Genomic DNA, 21,543 nt, shown 5'->3' with positions numbered 1-21,543 from the left:
TCACTAATTAGGTTATAAACTAACTAGTAGGAGTATAATTCATAAATGAATTCTTAACTATTATCCTCTGTTAATTAAAAATGTCGAGATATTCCCGACATAGATGTCTTTAATTAGTGTTCTATCTTCTATCTTACGTTTAGTTTTGTTGTTGATAGAACTACTGTCTTATACAGTTCGATTTCAGAAGTCAATAATAAACTAAAAAAATACATTTGACGAAAAACAGAGTCTATTGTTTACACATGCGTCCAAATAACAATAGAATACGTAGGTTAATTATCATCATATAAAATATAAGGTACAATTTACGCATCCCGAAAGAGCGGACTGTATGAATGATGATGATGATACATCGACTTGTTTGCTTCTACATTCTGATTACAACATATTGTCGTTTTAGTGATTCTACATTCTGATTACAACGTATTGTCGTTTTAGACCCGGATACACAAATTAAGAAAATAATTAATTTTGTATATTTACTAGATAAAACATCATTACCAATACACCCAGAGCCGGGCTTAGAATTTTTAAGGCTAGAAGCCCAAAAAGAAAAAGTGGCCGAAAATAAAATAATGTAGGTAGGGGATTTGAACTCTGGTTCGGAGTTACTGAACTGTGGCTATTGAACTACTACACTAAAGACACACTTATTGGAATTTGTGGCCGGTTATATTAATATTATTTGGCGGCCGGAAGCCCATGCTTCTTTAGCTTGGGCCCAGAGCCGGCTCTGAATACACCTAACTATATTTCAACCAATAGAAAAATATATTGAAATACAAAATCATTAAATTTTACATTGAAATTGTAAAACGACACTTAATTTAAAACAAAAAAATTATTCTCCAAAGACAAGTAAATTGAAACGGAGAGAGTATGTTACTAAAGAGGCAATTGCCTCAGCCCCACCGTGTTAATCAAATTTAAGGTCCTCTTTCCAAATTTTAGTACTTCATTGCTCAAATTCAATTTGTTAATTTGCTTAAATATCTGTGAAATTATTTTACAATTTGAGCTATATTAATTAACTTACCATAAAATTACATGACTTATTATTGATTATGATTTTCATGACTTGTTTCTTTTGACTGCATTTCTTTATATTTTGATTATATTAATTTATTTTCATAAAATATCATATTGATTTGATTCTATTATAAATTTCTCACTTTAAAAATTTTATTTGGCAAAATAATACATCAGATATTTGCAGAATTTTAATAGCATATTTTTAATATGGAATGTTTAATATCTTATTAACTTATATAGTTAATTCCCCAAAGAATAAAATTTATATCTAGTTTTTTTATAACACTACTGAATACTATATGCAATTATTATCATCTATTTATCAGCATCATGAGTTATATAAATTTTATATTAATTATTTTTATAGTTTTATATGATAGTTATGATACATAGTTTATTTAAAATTTTGCTTTAGCCCCTAGAAAGCTAGGCAGGGCACTGCTTCCTCTATAAGAGTAATAACATAGAAGTATAACTATGATATTATAGTAACGATGATTGTGGAGACACTCACTAGTAGAAGCAGTGTATGAAATACCTGCAAGCCTTTAGGTTCATATGTAACACACTACAAGAAAACAAGTAGATACCAACTGCAGAATCGGTAGAGAAACAGTCGCAAATTACGTATTACGACTGAATAGCGACTAAACGTTATGGTCGTCAATCATCGTGTCGGTAATTAGAGCGGTCGGGAATCGGTCGCCAAATTACGACTATCTTACGACTAAATTACAACTAATTAAATCAGTCGGCAACTAGTCGGGCAACAGTCATACTATATTACGACTACACTCTGACTATTTAACGTCTAATCTACAACTACTTTCTTGGCAAGTATTTTGTTTAAATGCAGTAGTTAATCAGTCGGATATTCGAAGTCGTTAATCAATCGGGTTCTTGTAGTCGTTAATCAGTCAGTTATGTGCAGTCGTAAGTCAGTCGGTATTTTTAGTCATAAATTAGTCGGTACTCGTAGTCGTAAACTAGTTAATATATTTCTGACTGCTTAGCGACTACAGTTATTTTATGAGTCGCTATTTAGTCTTAAAATATTTCTATTTTGATGACTGTTTTACGACTGTATTCAGACTTCTTTTTTGTTATTTTAATTCCTAATTTTCTTATTTGTGCTTTCTTGTTTGTGATGCTATTATATAATAAAACAATATTTATTAAACAAATTGTGAATTAGAAAACACTAGTTAATTTTAAACCTGAAAATGTGAACCACCGAGAGTTTTACAAAAAATGTTACCTACCACTGAGAGTTTACAAAAAATGTTACCTACCACCAAGAGTTTACAGAAAATATTGACAAACAACTAAACAAAAGTCAAGTTTCATGTCCAAGAGACATAAACAAGAAAGCATGATCAGGTGGTGGAATTAGTAGATACGAACTGATCAAATCTATGATCAGTTGCAGACAGAAACTTCTTCACTACAGCAAACTCTTTGATCTGCTTTGCTTGCTCTGCAATAGTAGCACCCTGCTCTGCAATAGTAGAGCCCTGCTCAGCAATAGTAGTAGCATGTGCTGCATTAGAAGCCGCATGCTCTTCTATTTTGCGGTGAGCTTCTTCAAGCTGCTTATTCATGTCAAGGAATGCAGAAGAAGAGACCTCATTATACTTCCGTTTACCATTGACGAGAGTTTGTTGGAGGCTTCCAATGCCATAGTAATGTCCTCTTTCATCTGTGAAAGTAGACTACAACAAAAAAAAAATTGTTACTATAAAGCAGAAGAAAAGAGTATGAAGTATAAAGAGATTTTTTTTTTTGAAAGAAACAGCTTACCAAAAGGAATATCTCGGTGTCCTCCTCTATGGAGAGCTGTCGATCATTGGAAGCACCATCTGAACTCTGTGAGTTTTCAGCTTCAAGGGCAGTCAACTTGGCTTCTTTGTTCTTCTTATATATCTCTGCAACCTGCTCGGCTTTCAAATCAACATAGGTCCCATCCTTTTTTGTATGTGTCTTGATGTAAACTTCACCAAGAGAAACTGGTCTGCCCAATTCCTCAACCTAAAATGGTAAAAAAAAAAGCAAAGGTTAATGATACAGATTGTTTAACTTTTATGAAAGGAGCAAAAACAGCTTACCATTTCATATTCGATTTGTTGGAAAGACTTCTCGCCAGTGTTGTGCTTTTGTGGACCAAGTCTGTTCCGTTCAGACAAACGAGCCACTGATGCAGTTTCACTTTTTTTTTTTCGCTACAGGAGTGTCCCAATACGCTGTCATTTCTTCCCACAGAGTATCATGGATCCAGTTTGGTTGCTTTCGTTTCCTCCTACAAATGCTAACCATGTCTTTTATACGTAGCTGACATATGCTCTCAAATTTTTCCTGGACAAGACCAGTGTGTATTTGACTCCAAGTGTGAATTTTCTACAAAAAAACACAGAGAAAATTGATGTTAAAAGTCAAATTAAACAAAAGTTGAGATTTAATATAGAAGATAAAAGACTTAACTGCAAATTCTATAAATATTGTCTCTTGTTTGTCCTGAGGCACAACAGTCCAACTGTAATAAGCAGCATCAAACTTTTTTCTGAAAGTCTTTGAGATCCTTCGGGTCAGTTTCCCTTTGTCACGACCAAACCTCAAAACACATAAACAAAATAATGAATATATTAAATAGGAACAGAAGTAATAAACCAGTGACTAAGCCAACCAAAGCAAGCCAAATTTAAAGACAAAGTGAGCTTACATCAGACACTCTAAACATTCAAGTGAACTGAAAAAGGTGTGAGCTAAGCAAGCCTCGTATAGTATTCAACTAGCGAGCTAAAAAAACTGTGAGCTAAGAAGTTAACCCTCACATAAAAAAACTCAGTGAGCTATAAAACATTCACAAGTTAATATTTTCTTGTTTGCAAAGCCTCAAGTAAATTAAGTGGCATAAAAACAATCAAATATATTATTCACGACAACCATCATACAAGGGATTTTTTGCTCCTTCTAACAAATCATAAAACTTTTTTGAATGGTTGCATGCATCGTCTACTACATTCTGGTAACTACCATCCGGGTAACTACCACCCTGGTGATAATTGTCAGAACTCACATTATCACGAAAAGCATCATTTACCATATCAACATATATATCTTCAGTACCAACTTCTTCATTACCACTTAAATGTGTCGGGTCAACATGACTCGTTCCTAATGCCATATCAATTTCTTCTCCATGATTAGACCAAACATAATAATCTTGCATGAATCCTCTACTATATATATGTTTCCAAATTTTTGACCCCGGAAGAAATTTATCGTTTTTGCAAACACTACATGGACAGAAAAATTTACCCCCGTTGCTTTGCGTGAGAGGCTGACTATTGGCAAATGTCATGAATTGATCCACCCCTGCTACGAATTCTTCCGAGAAATTTCCCGTCCGTTCATCGATCCTCTTGTACATCCAATCTCGAAAATTAGCATTGTTGTTATTTCCCGACATTGTAACACTTCAAACAATCTTTCTTTTTCTTTTGTCTTTCACGATTTTGTTTTTTTGAAATTTGTTTATACGGTTTCTCGGCAGAAATGTGGGGAGACACCGTCTGTATTATATTGCAAATTGTCTGACTTATTAGCGACTAAAGACTGACCAACCAGTAAAATATTAGTTACAACGACCAAAATGTAAAAAATGTGCCATGTATCGGTTTTAACCGACTGATTAGCGACTAAATGATGACCACATACGCATAGTCGTTAATCAGTCGCTATTTACCGACTATAATGCGACTGGATATTTCCGACATGGTATTAGTCGCTAGCCAGACGTTATTTAACGACTAAACTACGACTGGTTGTTGTAGTCGTTTAATTTGCGGCTGTTGTGCGACCGTTTTTCTGCGTCGCCAATTAGTCGCCTAACAGTCGTCGCATAGTCGTTATATTTTGCGACTACCTCTTCAGTCGTAACCCGTGGTCGGAAATCACATGTTTTCTTGCAGTGACACCAAGTTACGATGATTGTGGAGCCACTCAGTAATAATACATTTTCAACCAAAAACAAGAATTCCTTTTGACGTGGCTGAAATACCTGCAAGCCTTTAGGTTCATATGTAACACCAAGTTTGATAAAATGAGTTATAGGCTGTATTTATTACGCGCGTCAGGTAAACTCGATTCAAATTGCGTAAGCATATACACAGTGGCGGATATAGAAAAAAATTTAGTCGAGCATTATCATAAAGTTTGATTTAGATGGGGGCATTTTCTTATAATGTGAGCAAATTATGTAAAGAAATTTAAGATTTTGAACTGATCAATTGAAGCAAATCAATATTTAGTCGGGGGCACATGACCCCGTTCGCCGCCGTTTACTACATCCGCCCCTGCATACATGTGTGTGTGAACTCATACAGATACATGTTCTATGTATAAAATCATTAAAATGACTCCAAGTCGAGAGAAAAGGCACGAATGTCCTTTTCACTTCCTAAGACATCACTGTAAATTGATGGATCCACACTATATATGTCTACGTCTATTACGGAATTATCATGGTTTAACAAAAAGGTACGTAAACTAAATATGTTTGTGGTCCCTTATCGATTCAAGTGTTTGCTTCTGTTGTATGTCTCCCAACAGATAAAATAAAATTTAAATTTTGGGTAACATGTGCCAACCAGTTCACAGCTAATCCCCACTGCATTATTATTTATACGATATACGCTAATTAGTATTAGCAAGAATTATGATATGAAAACAAATGTTGACTATTCACTAGCATCCAAATAAGAAAATGAAAAGTGATGTCGAGATATTAACTGCTTTGTTGTTGTGACGCTGTATTGAGTAATCAACATTAGAAACTTTGTAACCTTAGTATATTTGTAGATGAAGACATTAGCATTTTACTATATTATGCTAAGAGTGAATGTGAAACGGTTTCATGTTGGTCAAATCTGTCTTTATGGCTTTTGTATTATATCGTGGTAAAAAAACTTATCATATAAAAGTGTTTTTAGTTTTTTTGTTCGTTTAATTTTGAAGTATCAAGATTCTATAAAAAAACTCAATCTAATCTCTAAAAAGCGGTGCGATCCACGGATAGATTCTTACTCAGATTATTTAAAATGGGCCGTCTATATCCATGTAGCCACAAGTTGAAATGTAGTATAGTGTCTTCGAACCCGGATTGCTTAACAATCCTGAACCCGCCTACTACTAGACTATTACTTTGTGGTTAAAAAAGTGGTTTTAATTATAGAAAACAGTTTTGTATTCCAGGTTTTAATTATATATTTTTATCCAACAAATTATTGACTGTTGTTACAACAAAAATATTCTTCTGTGAACAGAAGTGTGTAAAGTGTGCGAAACTAATAGTATATATATATAAGTATATAGAGTGCAAGACTTAAGGACTGATACATATTTCAGTTTTTTGAATAATTTTAATATAATTGGTGAGTGATTCTGGTGAAAGATTCACCGATATAAATGTTCTAAAATATGTATTGTCTGAGTGTTACCCGATCCGTTCCATTTATAAAGATCGAAAGATCCGAAACTTTCTGTCAAACAAATAGTTTTCTACTAAAAATGTCTTGTATGAAATGCGTTTGGTTACACGTTCATATATAAAGTATAACAAATCTTAAACCATTACGATTTATGTCTGTCATGACATCAATGTCGGTCACATAATATTTATGTGCAAAATGGACCTACTTGTAGGCCTGAGCATGAATCGGATATCCGAATTTTTGAAAGTATTTGTAATTTGCTTCGTGTGTCACGTATATCTAATTTTTCGATTTGATTTACTTCGGAAAAATACGGATATTCAAAAAAACGGATATCCGGAAAATAAATAGATATTTGCGGATATTTACAAATGTATTCGCGGATATCTCATATATTTTGATTAATACAAATAATCTTAGAATTTTGATACAAATTTGTTTTGTAAAATATTTGTTTGTATGATATATATGATAAAAATTAAAAGAAGTAGTGAATCTACATATTTTGTAAATTTGAACTTAGTTAACAATTATAATAACATAAAACTTAAGAAAAAAATATAATTGTCATAAATGTGTTATCTTCCTTTAATGTAATACTTTTATATAAGTAATAATGTGAATAGAATTTATCAAATCATATGTTAGACTAATAATTATATAATTTTATACATTAAAAACTTTAAATATAATCAAGATATACATGTATTTATATATTGCCGGATCGGATCGGATATCCGCTTCCCAAAAATTTAATATTTGTGATTTGCTTCGATTTTAACGGATATTGATTTTTAGTATTTACTTTGCTTCGAAAGTTTACGGATATTCAGAATTTTCGGATCGAATCGAAACAAATAAATAATTGAATCAAATTTAACGGATAAAATGCCTAGCCCTACCTATTCTTACGTCTCTTATCAGTTACTTTCTTATTATTGGATTTTTTTGGATATGAATCCAAGCCATCCTATGACATACTCACACGTAAAACCGCTTTTGATGACGTACTGACTACAGAAATCATATAGAGAGGGGAAAATATGCTGTAAATTAACAGATTTTACCAAAAACAAAAAAAAAATACTGGAACAAGGAAAATTCTACCCGTTTACAAAATTTTTGGTTTAAAAATAAATTTGTATTTGACATCAAAATAAATATATAAATATACATTTAAACCCAACGATGCACATATTTGACTTGGAACACGTATATCTAATCAATGTATTAAAATTAAATGCTAAGATCTTGTCAGTAAAATAGAATTGGGCATTTGGTATATATGCTTTTAGATTATTCGATTTTCAGTTTTGAATAAAACTTCCAAAGTTAATCGAACTAGTAATTCAATTTGAAATTTGAACAATTTGATTCAATTTTGGATGTTATTATTTCTTTCAGATTAAACCGAAATCAATTTTGGTATATATTTTGATTTATTTGGTTAATATGGTTGATACGTCTTAAGCATAACGGTTTTTGTTTGCCAACCCGAACCAAATTGACAACCGGTTAATTATATAAAATTTGTTTTTCTTAAGCTGGTATTAGTTATTTAAAATTTGTTGATCAGTTTATAGTTTCGACCGGATGTCAAACCAAAAGCCAAAACTCCCGTTCAGCCTGCACAACACTACAGTAAACGATTGAATTGGCACACAGAAATAACAACTAATATAACACGCAAAGTCACATGGTTCCAATCGAAAAGTCGATCTTCAACGCATTCAAGTTTTCAAAAATATGAATTGTGATTGTGACTATATTTTATTAGTTTGGTGCTATAACGTTCAGGCTTAGAATATAATTGTTCTTAATGTGTGGTGTGGCTCAGGCATTGGACACCAAGGATTAAGACATTACTCACTTTTTCTAAATACTCTATTTCTTTAAAATATACTTTCTCTATTTCAAAATATATGAAATTTTAAAACAATGTTTAACTATTAAAAAACTTGTCGTCTACATAAAAACATTATTAAAATATTAATTAAAAATTATTCAATCAGTTACAAAATAGACTATAAAATATTATTGATTACACGTTTTTGATAAAGTTAAAAGTTCCATTAGAATATAAAAATATCATCTATATTTAAACACCAAAAACTTTTTAAAATTATATTTTGAAACCTAAAGAATATAATGTTTTAGCTAAAAAGATTTAAAAATCTACTTTATCTTAAATATTATTAAAATATAATTTTTAAATAATTATACTAATTATAAAATATACTATAAAAATATTATTGGTCATATAGTTTCACCGTTTTAACTGTTTCCATTTGAGATTATCACAAAACTAGCCTTACAATGCTGTGAAGTGTAAATATATGCACTGAGTGTCGATTATGGCCTTAAATCCCATCGAAGATATCTTTAGAAGGGTAGGCATTATAAAATCAAGTACATCGCTATTGCGTGGATAGAACGTCTATTTCCAAACGCCATATACAATGTCCACCGACCACCGACCTAAATTTTTGGGTATGACTGGTAAATTGTGGAGTAATTAGGAGTAATTTAAATAGAGTAACTAGGTGGAAAAGTGGCAGAGCAACAAAAAGAAGAAAAAGTGAAATCAGGTGAAATTTATTTTCCATTTCAAAATCAGTGAGGGAACAAAGTGAGAAATTGAACAAAGTGAGGGAACCTGATTGGCAAAAGTATAAGTTGAATTGGGAGAAAAAGAATTCTCGCTAAAATATTCTCGCTATTGGTGCTTTTCAGTCAGACATTTTTTATTTTGATATTTTTAGAAAAAATATTCTATCTTGTAAGAAAACTTTCTAGAGTTATTGTGACTAATGACATTTGTTGTTTGCAATAATTTAGGTAATGCTCACGATTGGGATTCATAGTACAACTTTTTCAGATGAACTATATAAGGTTGGATCCCACAGGAAATTTCAAGATTTAATCATAACCACAATTTAAGAAATTTTGGAAAAACTTAGCAAATTCCAAATGGTAACAAAAAAACAAGGAGTGGTAGAAAGTGGCTATTATATACTAGCTTTAAAAAAGTGGCTATTATATCTATAATAACTATACATAATGATTGTACATAAATCCTAAGAAAATTATATTTTTGCATAAAATATTGAAATTATAAAATAAGACAAAATTAATAGTTGACAAAAAAAAGAAGACAAAATTAATAAACATAGGAGATAAGAAAAGACAAAAAAAAAAAACACTTCAAAAATCCCACTAACTTGTCCCCCGAACAGAAGGAGACACGCGTGTCATTTACAGCCTCTTTCCCTATTAGTATTTTAATTCAAAAAATCAATTAATAAGGAAAATCGATCGTATTATTGAACACTTCTGTATAATTTTTAAAATATATTAAATTAAAACCGCCATTTATTATTGTTTCCAAAATTCCACAACAACGACCCACCTCCCTTACGTCAATACTATTCCTATTCCATGCAAGCAATAAATATCCTCTATTTACTTGTATTTTCAAATTTTCTTTTTATTTGGTTAACAGTTTTATTTTTACACTATTTGACATTTCAAATTTGAACTACATAGTCCAATATATAAGAAAGTAATTACTACTGTGTTTCCGAAAGTAATATTTTCTAGAGTGTGCACACTTATTAGAAATTTAATAAATATTTATAATTTAATTTATTTTTACTTTATTATACACTTTCCAATAACTTTTCATCAATGAAATTTAATCAATTCAAATATTTTTAATTAATGTTCCTCAAAAGTATAAAAAAATACATTAACAATATAGAAAATATATTTTTGTGGAACAAGAAAAAAATCTAAAAATTCTTACTTTCGAAAATGGAGGGAGTAATGTTTAGATACACATCTGGATATCTCATGAATATATTTGTTGTTATTTAATTACATATTAAAAAAATTAAATAATAAAATATAAGTGAACCAGTGGTAAAGTCTCTCCGATTATGTAGAGAGTGTTTGTATATCGTTTCTTTCTCTTTTTCACTTTTTTATTTTTTTAATCAGTAGAAACTTTTTTAAGACTCTACATTGTAACTTAATTTCAGTTAGAAAATGAGTATAGTTTATCAATTAGAGAGCATGATTATTAGGAGTTTTTAGAGGAGTTTTTAGCGGAATATAAGAATCCGTCTCTTAATTTCTAACTAAAAAAGCTAAGAACCGGCTCTTAAATAAGATATTTAAAAACTGATTCTTATCTTTTTTTAGTTAAAAGTTAAGAGACAAGTTCTTATATTCAGCTAAGAACTTCACCCTAAGGGCATGTACAACCCAAAAACCCATAATGGGTATCATAACTAATTTTTAATAGTAATTGTGTGCTAAGAGATTTGGCTAAGAGACGGCAGCATTTAATGTGTTTCAATGCTAGTCTCTTAATTAAGGATTCTTAGAAATTAAAAATTAATAAACTTAAAAAAATAATTCTTAAATAAAACTTATTAAAAGATAACATTTTAAACATTGATTTGTAAATAAAACATGAAATAAAGATTGGAATAATTTGAGAGAAGCATCACAACTCAGTTGTTGCCTTGATTATGTCCGAATTTTTGCCATATATGTTCAACCAAATCATCTTTCAGTTGTTGATGCAATTGTCTATCACGAATTCTTCTTCGAGCATCCATCATATTGCTGATATTTGAAGGCATATTTATAGAAGACAAGAGATCGACATGTGAACTTTCGTTGTCTTCTACTTCTTGGAACTCTGAAACGTTAAATTGAGTGTATCCATCTCGTTCGTCTTCCACTATCATATTATGGAGTATGATACAAGCTCTCATAATCTTCTCAATTTTTACTTTACCCCAAAAAAGTGCTGGATTTTTAACAATGGCAAAGCGAGCTTGCAGGACTCCAAAAGCACGTTCGACATCTTTTCGGACAGCTTCTTGTTGTTGAGCAAATAAAACTCCTTGCGGGCTTTGTGGTAATGAAATTGATTGGATAAAAGTTGACAATTTCGGATAAATACCATCGGTGAGATAGTAAGCCATACGGTACTCTCTTCCATTGACATAGTAAGTGACTTGCGAAGCTTTATGTCATCAAAAACAGGTGAGCGATCAAGAACATTGATATCATTTAAGGTACCTGGAGGTCCAAAAAATGCATGCCATATCCAGAGATCATATGAAGCAACCGCCTCTAAAACGATTGTTGGTTTACCCGAACCCCGAGAATATTGCTCTTTCCAAGCGGTGGGATAATTCTTCCACTCCCAATGCATACAATCGATGCTTCCTATCATCCCGAGAAAGCCACGATACTCAACAATATCAAGAAGACGTTGAAGATCAGCAGGTGTTGGTCTTCTTAGGTACTCTTCGCCGAATAAAGAAATTATTCCGTCCACAAAATTTTTCAAACATGACAGAGTAGTAGATGCACCGAGACGGAGGTATTCGTCGACCCCATCAGCCGTATTACCATATGCCAAGACACGAATGACTGCTGTACTCTTTTGAAGTGGAGAGAGACTACGCATGTCGAGAGCATCTCTATTTTGTTGAAAGAATTCAACTTCATTGGAGAGTCGATTAACGATACGCATGAACAATCCCTTGTTCATTCGGAAGCGTCGTCGGAATAGATTATGAGGATATGTTGGGGTTTCGCTGAAATAATCATCCCATAAACGACTATCACCTTCTTCACGATTCCTTTCGATATAAATTTTTTTTTTCTTCTTTTTTTTCTCTCTTTCTTGATTACCATGATCGCTGGAAAAAATTTCAAACGTTTGATCAAAATATTTATCAAAATGTTGATCAAAATATTGATCAAAAGTATCATCAATTGATCCATCAAATGTGTTATTAGAAGAAGATGCCATTTTTGATAATTGTTTGGTGAGAACGAGAGATTAGGAGTTGGTTTATTTTTTTTGGCAGTGAATGTGTTTGGTTTAATGAGATTGGTGAGAACGAGTGAATGTGTTTGGTTTAATGAGATTGGTAGAACGAGAGAATGTGTTTGATTTAATGAGATTGGTGAGAAACGGAGAATGAGATTGGTGAGAAACAGAGAGTGAGATTGGTTTAGAAAGAGACAGAGAATGAGATTGGTTTGTGATCTTTGGACGTTTGGTTTGTTCGAAAGTGAGACATTGAGATAGAGAGATTGTGAATAAAACATCAACGCAACATGAGTTAATATATAGAGATTGGGAACCAAAGTCTGATACAAGACCCGTGACAGAAGTACTACAAGACTACAACAACACTCCACGACTACATACCAAGACTTGTGACACAAGTACTAAAAGACTACTACACTTTTACTCCTTGACTCAAGTACTACAACACTCCACGACCACAAGACTCCAAGATAACAAGACTTCAAGACCACAAGACTCTAAGACCAGAAGTACTATTACACTTTCACTCCGTGACTCTGAAAGCTCCGTGACACAAGACGAGACCGCAAGACCATAGAGACTTCGTGATTATTCCACTCCCATTGCTCCATCTTTTCACACTGTCTTGACCTGAAACCGAGAGTTAAACAAGAACAATAATCAGACTTAACAAGAATAAACATTTCGAATCATTTCTAACAAGAACAGAAGCATTTCTAACAATAACAAGAACCATTTCTAAGAGAGTCAAGTAACAACAACTGGATCTTTGCTCGTGTTGAGCCACGAGCTGATCAGCAGAATATCATCACTGGGCGTCCACTTCCTTCGTTCCCGACGCTCACTAACATCCTTCGAGACTGGAGTTGGAACTTGAGATGAACCAAAAGAAATACTTTGTTGACTATTAAGTAGTCCAACAAAGTTTGATGACTACGTAAATGGATTGTAATCCATTTCCGTTGATCAAAGAAGAGAGAAGATAAAAGAACATAAGCAACGAATTGAGAAGAGAAGAAAAGAGGAGAAACGGAAAGAGTTTAATAGAAGAAATATGAAGATTAATGCATTGATCACAACCACCATCTATATCTATTAAACCGAATTGACATATTCCTAACATATTCATCACACTACACCATCTCTATCTATCAAACCTTAACATCAATTCATTAACTACACAAAACCATCAATTTATTACCTAAACACAACGCAAACCTAACCAAAGCATTTATCACCGAGGAGTCAATTCATTTCAATGCTTTACCTACCAATTACCTAAGACAATGTTTTACTCTATTGGACAGAGCAAAGATAAATGGTTACCTCTATCAACAAGAGTACGCCTTTGGTCTGGCGAACCCGGATCATGCGTCTTCATCCATCCATCTCCCGACTCAAAGACAGAAAGAAACAAAAAAACAAATTAGAAAATGAAAGAACAAAAGGGATCATGGATAATTGGAAGACTCAGAGACATAACCAAATGAACAAAGTATTATCGTTTCATACGCCTGAGCAACTGACGCCGTTTATCTTCGTCTTGAACCTGGATCGTGCGTCTTGATCCATCCATGTACCGACTGAAACACAGAAACAAATTAAAAAACAAATCGACAACCAAAACAAAGATTAAGACATGCTTAATTTAAGACAAAATCAAGTGAAAAGATTTTTACCTTTTGATCAACAACCAAAACAAAGATTAACACTCGGCGGCGTTAATCTGCGTCTCTGAGAGCCACCGACTCAAGCTCTCCATCCAAATCGCCGTCATCCTTCCTCGAGCAGAGCCATCGATGGAGACGTCGCTTTTTTCCTTCCTCGACGAGAGGAGGCGTCGCTGAGGAGTCGACAAGAGAAGAACCACCGAGAGCCATAGGAATCGCCCTTCTCGTCGCCGAGACGGAGAAACCGAAAGAGAGAAAAAAAAGAAGATAAAACGAAGACGCGTCTCCTAATTAATTACTGTATCATACGGTATCATACGGTATCATAGCGCCCCTAATTAAGAAATGTGGCTTCGGGTTTTGTCTTTTTATTTTATTTTTTTTTAATCACGTTTAAGCGTTAAATACGCACTTAATAGACAGCGTTGAACGTGCTCTAAGAATCTCCCGGTAATCTTGTTCTAAGGAATACTAAGCAACTGGCATAGACTTTCACAAAATAAATTGTGGAAAGAGCCGTCCAATAAATTGTGGAAAGAGCTGATAGTATATAGATTGGAGATTATACGGTGAGATCAGGGTATTGGCTCGCGAGCCATGAGAAACTAAAGGCGGTCTTCGTTGATGCGAATTCTCAGCCATCGATAAATGGACTGAAAGATAGAACATGGAATATTCAAGCTCCACAGAAGATTAAGTTGTTTATTTGGAGAGTGCTAAGTGGAGCTGTTCCTGTTGCTGAGAACCTTATCTCAAGAGGGATGAAGATTGATGAAAGATGCTGGAATTGCGGTAATGACATGGAATCTGCAAACCATGTTTTATTTACTTGCCCTCTTGCTCGTTTGATCTGGGCTCTTTCGGATTTTCTTTCACCTAGAGGTGGTTTCAGTGACGACTCTATCTTTGTAAATATCCATTATCTCTTAAGGATGAGCTTAAACATCAGAATCCTAAGTCAAATTAGGAGGTCTTTCCCTTGGATACTATGGATGCTGTGGAAGAACAGAAACAAATTAATTTTTGAAGGGAAGGAGTTTGATGCGATGGGAACAATTAGAAAGATCAAGGATGATGTTGCAGTCTGGTTTGCTGTTCAATCAATGGACCAAGGTATTGAAAGTGGTGAAAAAGAAAAAGGGATTATGGTGAGGAAAACCAAATGGAGAAAACCCAGTGAGGGGTGGCTAAAATGTAATGTTGGTGTGATGTGGTCGAAAAAGAATAGAGTTATGGGCTGTGCTTGGGTTTTAAGAGACCATAGAGGTGTGGTGTTGTTGCATAGCAGGAGATCCTTTGTGGCTTCTCATGAGAAGGAGGAAGCAATTTTAGTTGGACTGATGTGAGCGATCAAAAGCTTGCAGGACCATCAGGTAAGGAAGGTGATTATTGCAGCAGAGGCAAATCATATCCTCAACGCTCTAGAGAGACCGAAAGCGTGGCCGTCTTTTAAATTTCAGAGTGGTATGCTCAGAAAAGAAGTAAGGAATTTTGGGGAATGGAAAGTCTGTGTTGAAACAAAAGACTCGAATAGAGGTACTTTTCTTATTGCTCAATCAGCTACAAAAAGACAGTTTGCGCAATCTTATGTTGCCGCTGGTTGTCCCTCTTGGCTTTTGGAGGTTTTTGAGCATGATAAAAGTTGACCTGCTGTTTGCTTTGTGGGTTTTTTGGGGAATGTAGTTCTGTAATGTTTGAGTTCAAGCTGATGTTTTTTTAGGGGGCTGGTCAAGAATGTTGTTGTAATAATGTTGATCTAGAAAACATTGGCATGTATGATATGGTTATATATATATACTTTGATGAAAAAAAAAAGCTGATAGTATATAGAAATTAATTTTGTAACCGTCCAGTGGAAAGAGCCGTCGAACTTATTAAAAAAAGGTGCATGCGCGTATTTAACACTAATATTTAATTTCCGTCCAAACAATAAACTCATTTAGTAATAAATACTATTTTAGCTATATATATATTGTGGAAGATGAGATTGTTGTCTCTGTTAGAGAGAGAGCGAAAATAAAAGTAAAGAAAATATATATGCGAAAGTAGTTAAGAGATTAGTGTCGGTGGTTTTTTGAACTACTCTTATGCTGTTTCGTGTTCCTCTCATCTGTTCTTGGCCCACGTGTTCATCAACCTCCCTCCGCATGTAATCGCTTCGCCGTCAATATCACATCTTCTCTAAATTTTCCTGCTAGTATTTAACAAGTCTCTAGATCGGAAAGGAAGTTGATTCTTTCGGTTTTTCTTGGAATCTCCGGCGAAAACCCATATGGAGACAGCGATGGAAGGGGCGGCGGCTGTTCCTACTTCGACGGTTGCGGCGGCGGCGGCGGCGAGGAAGAGGGAGAAACCGTATAAAGGGATAAGGATGAGGAAGTGGGGGAAGTGGGTGGCGGAGATTAGAGAGCCTAACAAACGGTCTAGGATCTGGCTTGGCTCCTACTCAACTCCCGAGGCGGCGGCGAGAGCTTACGACACGGCGGTGTTCTATCTCCGAGGGCCGTCTGCTCGGCTTAACTTCCCGGAGCTTTTAGCCGGCGTTACGGTAGCGGGAGGAAACGGTGGTGGGGATATGTCGGCGGCTTACATAAGGAGAAAAGCGGCGGAGGTTGGAGCGCAAGTGGATGCGTTAGAAGCGGCGGGAGGCAATCGTCATCACCATCATCAACAGTATCAACGTGGTAATCATGATTACGTGGATGATGATCATAGTGTTAATCATAGTAATTATCGTCTTAACGATGGTCAGCATGAGTGTAGTAGTAAGGATAAGAGGTGTAACGGGTCATGGGAAGCAGTCGATTTGAACAAACTACCCGACCCGGAAACTTCAGATGACGATTAGGAAAGGAATCCACCCAAAAAACACAAAACGTTGTAGAAGTAAGATTTTTAGAGAATGTTTTGTCTTTACGATGCGCGGAGGTTGCTAACATGCACCTCTTTACCGAGTCTGTGATTAGATTTTACTACTACTAGTGTAATGGTATGTTTCTATAAATAGTTTTCACTCAATCACTCCTTTCTAAATTTAAATCATCGTACTCAAAAGTTTAAATTCAAAGTGTTAATTGTTTGGTTGTGTTCAAAACTCTTCGGTACAGTTAGTATGATGTTATGTACAGTGCAATATTTAAAATTCGGATGGCAACACGTCGGTGAGTGAGTACCAGCAGAAGGAGCAGGATGCTTAAGGAAACATAAGTGAGTGTTTCGAGTCAAGTGATGGAGCAGCAGGGACACAGAGTGTCCTACAAAGCAAATATGGTAAGGGTCCGATCTTAACAACTAAGAGCATGATTATCGGGATTCTTCACCTGGGGTTTCTAGGATAATTGGAATTAAAAATAAATCAAAATTAGCTATTATTGGAATAAACGTTCCTTAATTAAGGACAATAAAAAACGTCTCTTGAGACACGTGTCACATGTTAAAGGTTTTCCATTTTCTCCCTTTCTCTGCCTCTCGCTGGCGTCAATGCTTCGATTCTCTTCTTCCTCTTGACTTCCGTCTTTTCTTTTGGCTGCAAGAGAAAGGAAAACAAAAAGGGTCAACAAGGATTTCTGAAGTCTCGAGAAACATCTATCCCCTTTATTCTTATGGACCCAGTTTTCACAACGCCTCCGTCAAAACGGTGGTTAGAGAATGGGTTGACAGTGGACCCTTTTCTGGTCGAAGCTTTGCAGAACCCTTGCCATCGTCTAACGAGTAAGCTTCCTTCTCTGATTCATCTCACAAACCCTAATCTGGACATAATAAAGTGTTGATTTTTATTGCTCAGCTTAGCTTAAGTCCTTGTATAATTAGGTCTATTTGGGTAATATTGATTTATTGTTACTTAGATTTGAGGTTATGGAGATGCCCATGAACTTTGTACTTCTAAAACCATGGTTGGATGTTATCAAAGGAGTAAAATTTATTGTGTGGGTATGATTCATTAAGTTGATTTTTGCTCAGCTTAACTTAGATCCTTGGATAGTGAGGTCAATTTGGCTGATTTTGATTTGTTGCACTTAGATTTGAGGTTATGAAGATACCCATGAACATGGTACTAAAACTATGGTTGGCTGAACCGGTAGATTTATGAAAGTATGTTTTTTTAGAAACTTTCAAAGATGGCTCACAACATTCTCACAATTTATGTAAATGTTTGTTGCAGATTAGGAAGATTTCCGATTGTGAAGACAACACTACCCGTAGACGGAAGATTTGAACACATTGTACTTTCTTGTAACGAACATTAGACCACACCATCATTTGGATTGAACGAGAAGCTCAACGAGCTCTCAACGTAAGTTTTCCACCAACCTCTTTTAAATCTTTCACCGGTTAATGATTCTATCTATAGCTTTGCATCTGCAGCTAATGTTGGAGAAAGAGAAGAGATACCAGAGAAGCATAGGATGGAGAGACGAGAATCAGTAGCAAGAGTCCCAGCAATAATGTGCACATTTGCTATTGTCTCTTAACAATGTTTTTTACTCTAAAAATAATAATAAAAAAAACTAAGAACTCAGAATTTTGTCTCAGCAATAATGATGCTCTAAAGCTCTATCTCTATTATCAAAAAAAAAAGTCATTTTAAAATTTGTTTTAATAAATTAAATATAATTTGTAAAGCATAATTGGATGAGAATCAAATACCCGAAGAATCTGATAACCTAACCTATCAAACAAAAAGAGAAGCTGATTCCGTAAAAAAAAGAAAGTAGTGTACTTGCCACTTACCAGACAGAATTCAACAAAAGCTGAGTTCCTTGTGACCGACATAAGATGCGGAACTCCTGTAATACAAGTTACTATATTTCTAGTACTGTTGAGTACTCATTCTTATTATCTGGATAAAATTAATGTTTGATCCATGTTGATTTCCTCTCTACAACCTGTTTTCTTGGCTTAATTTGTATTCTTATTCAAGCGTTCCTATCACCAGTGCGCTTTATTTGAAGTGCGGCTCTAACCACGTTTCCTCTTGTGATAATACCAACCTTTTATTTGGAGGAATATAAAAAGGATAAGCGATGCATGAGAGAAACGATGTAATGCAAACTAAGTATGAGATATAGGTAGACCGTAGATGTTAAATCTCTCTCTTACCAATTTGCCATCAGAATCTACCACAGGGAGCCGGCGATATTTGGTCTCGAGCAAGATTCTAGTGGGAAAACGGAACAAGAAGAAGAATGTAAGATAGAAGAAAATAAATGACGGCACTGAATATAAAAGTAAAGACAGTAACTTAGCAGCATCTTCGAGGTTGGTATTTTCCTCAACAACAACTGGAGCTGGTGTCATTAAATCTCCAACAAGCTTCCCATTGGTTTTGCTTAGTAGCTTTTGCACTGCGTTGAAAGTCTGCAAATGTCTTCTTTACAAGATCAGTATGATAAAGTACAAAAAACATTACAAGATACAAAAACAAGAGACATATAGAAACAAGAGAAGTTTTATTATGTCAACATTTAATCAACTTGCACAGAGTTGTGTCTACTTAAACTAGAGAACTGAATGTAACATTGACATAACTTTGTAAAGGGAAATTAGTTAGGCAAATAGATGAAATTATGAGCAACGGTAATTGAGTCAATTAGTCAAAACAACTTCTTCGTAAAGTCCAATTCACACAATCTACTGCTGATAACGTGAGAAAAACATATGAATCGAGTGAACTGAAAATCATTCAGGGTTCAAATTGTTAATAAAGAAAAGAGAGGGCCACATACTTTCCAGGTGCTGTCAACCTCAGGGAACATGGCATTTTCTGTACTTCCACTACCTATACAGATAAGCAAGAAAAAACAGTAAATAAGATTTCAAAGGTTAGAGAAGAAGCTTTTTGATCATTTCACAATTGAGCGTGCTATCTAGCAACAAATGAGACACAAGATCATCATCATAACATTGATATTTCTATCTTATACCACCATGTGATCAAGTAGCTTTCATCTTTCTCCACCAAAATTAAAAATATCTTTAAAAACAAAAGGAAACCAAATGCATCAAGAGGGTGTTGGCTGGCCCATTTACCAGAGATGGAGTCCAAAGCCAACAAATCATAATCTGAAACAAGCCCAACCTGCAGGAACAAGGATTAGGTTTGGACTCAAGTGAACTTCCATGAGTAGAGGCATACAAAAGGGGATACTAACCAGCTTCCAGTCTTGGTCTATCACAGGAAATCCTGTAATCCTATTCTCCACAAGGATTTCTAGAGCTGTAGAGAAGGGAACAAAAGAGATGGTTACAAAATTGAATTACAAAAACAGCAAAATAAAAAAATTATGGATACAGGTGCAGCAACTACATATCTATTTATATCTATTTATATATATATATATATATATATACTAAAATTTATTTTGAATTAGTATAAGATAAATGTGACATAACAACACATCAGTTCTTGGCTACAGTAACACTCATTTTCTAATTCAGTTTTATAATTCAACATATCAGTGATACCTTCATCAACAGTGGTGGTAGGTTTGACCACATGCAAGTCATCCTTCTTGGTCATGAACTCACCAACAGTATACACTCCACTTCTTGGCTACAGTAACATTCAAAAACACATCCTATAAGCTCGAACCAAACCCACTTAGTTACTTGTACAACACTTATTCAATCCAATTATAAGATCAAATGCAACTTACACCATGTTCGATCTAAGTATACATTCAATCCTAGTGAAAAGAGACGAAGCTAATAACCTAAACAACCTGGTCTATCGAAATTCCCGAAACCCTAAGACGCACGCAAAAGAGCATACCGAAGAGGACTTCGCCATCAACGTGGCGCCGGCGGAGGAAGCTGAAGGACCTCGGGATTTGGAGAGGGAGCTGAGAGTGGGAGAGAAGGTGGAGTGGATGGAGAGGAATCTCGGAGGGATAAGAGTTGGAGAAGAAAGTGAGGGCGGTGCGCGTAGGCGCGTGATGGAGAGTGGACAAGCGTGGACGACGGCGTCCATTGAACGTCGGAGAGAGAGAGAGATCGCCGGAAGTGATAAGAGTTGGAGAGATCACGATATCTCTGCGTTTGTATTGGGAAAAGCGAAGAACCGTGACTCTCATTTTTGTTTTAACTCATTTAAACCAAACCGGTTTATATTTCAAACCGGTCAATTAAGAAATTCGAACCAAACACATCTATGTATTTTTTGTTTATTGGATCTTCAGTTTGTTGGGTTTTGGGCCAAAAGATTTAAATACTTGTTGATAGTATCTGAGAATCATATACTTGAAAGTTGAAACACAACTCAACAGTTTTTGTATATGATAGTACTTTGGATAGATTGGTGAGAATTAAAAGGCTTAGCGCCAACACGTTATGACCGATGATCCATTCTATTGAATCCGAAGAAATTATAACATCAAGAGAACATTGTTAACTAGGTTTGAGATGAGTTTTTACGCATCGACGTACAGTTTTAAGCTGGTGAAAACAAAAATAAAACTTCGATTAAAGGATCTTTTTTTTTCTGCTTAGA

General features: G+C 34.7%; 3 protein-coding genes across 3 annotated transcripts; 1 reads left to right on the top strand and 2 right to left on the bottom strand.

The window, feature by feature from the left end:
- Positions 1-1,380: 1,380 nt before the first annotated feature.
- On the bottom strand, positions 1,381-4,776 carry LOC125590188. The gene is made up of 4 exons (XM_048763428.1): positions 3,514-4,776; positions 3,141-3,429; positions 2,836-3,063; positions 1,381-2,747 (listed from the first exon to the last, which is right to left on the bottom strand). Exons 2-4 carry the CDS (start codon positions 3,141-3,143, stop codon positions 2,412-2,414), a joined length of 567 nt encoding a protein of 188 aa, XP_048619385.1. The 5' UTR covers positions 3,144-3,429; positions 3,514-4,776; the 3' UTR covers positions 1,381-2,411.
- An 11,275-nt stretch (positions 4,777-16,051) lies between these two features.
- On the top strand, positions 16,052-17,072 carry LOC106407657 (ethylene-responsive transcription factor RAP2-10). Its single transcript, XM_013848529.3, has one exon. The coding sequence runs from the start codon at positions 16,327-16,329 to the stop codon at positions 16,900-16,902; it is 576 nt and encodes a 191-aa protein (XP_013703983.1). The 5' UTR covers positions 16,052-16,326; the 3' UTR covers positions 16,903-17,072.
- A 1,675-nt stretch (positions 17,073-18,747) lies between these two features.
- Positions 18,748-21,125, bottom strand: LOC106407321 (CBS domain-containing protein CBSX1, chloroplastic). The gene is made up of 8 exons (XM_013848162.3): positions 20,827-21,125; positions 20,520-20,607; positions 20,207-20,271; positions 20,085-20,133; positions 19,781-19,833; positions 19,297-19,412; positions 19,155-19,212; positions 18,748-19,045 (listed from the first exon to the last, which is right to left on the bottom strand). The coding sequence occupies exons 1-8, from the start codon at positions 21,022-21,024 to the stop codon at positions 18,971-18,973; spliced, it is 702 nt and encodes a 233-aa protein (XP_013703616.1). The 5' UTR covers positions 21,025-21,125; the 3' UTR covers positions 18,748-18,970.
- Positions 21,126-21,543: the final 418 nt, after the last annotated feature.

This window comes from Brassica napus, chromosome C7 (assembly GCF_020379485.1).
Source record: "Brassica napus cultivar Da-Ae chromosome C7, Da-Ae, whole genome shotgun sequence".
NCBI classification, from domain to species: Eukaryota; Viridiplantae; Streptophyta; class Magnoliopsida; order Brassicales; family Brassicaceae; genus Brassica; species Brassica napus.
The sequence above is the reverse complement of the archived record's forward strand: the minus strand, read 5'-3'. Positions and strand labels throughout refer to the sequence as shown.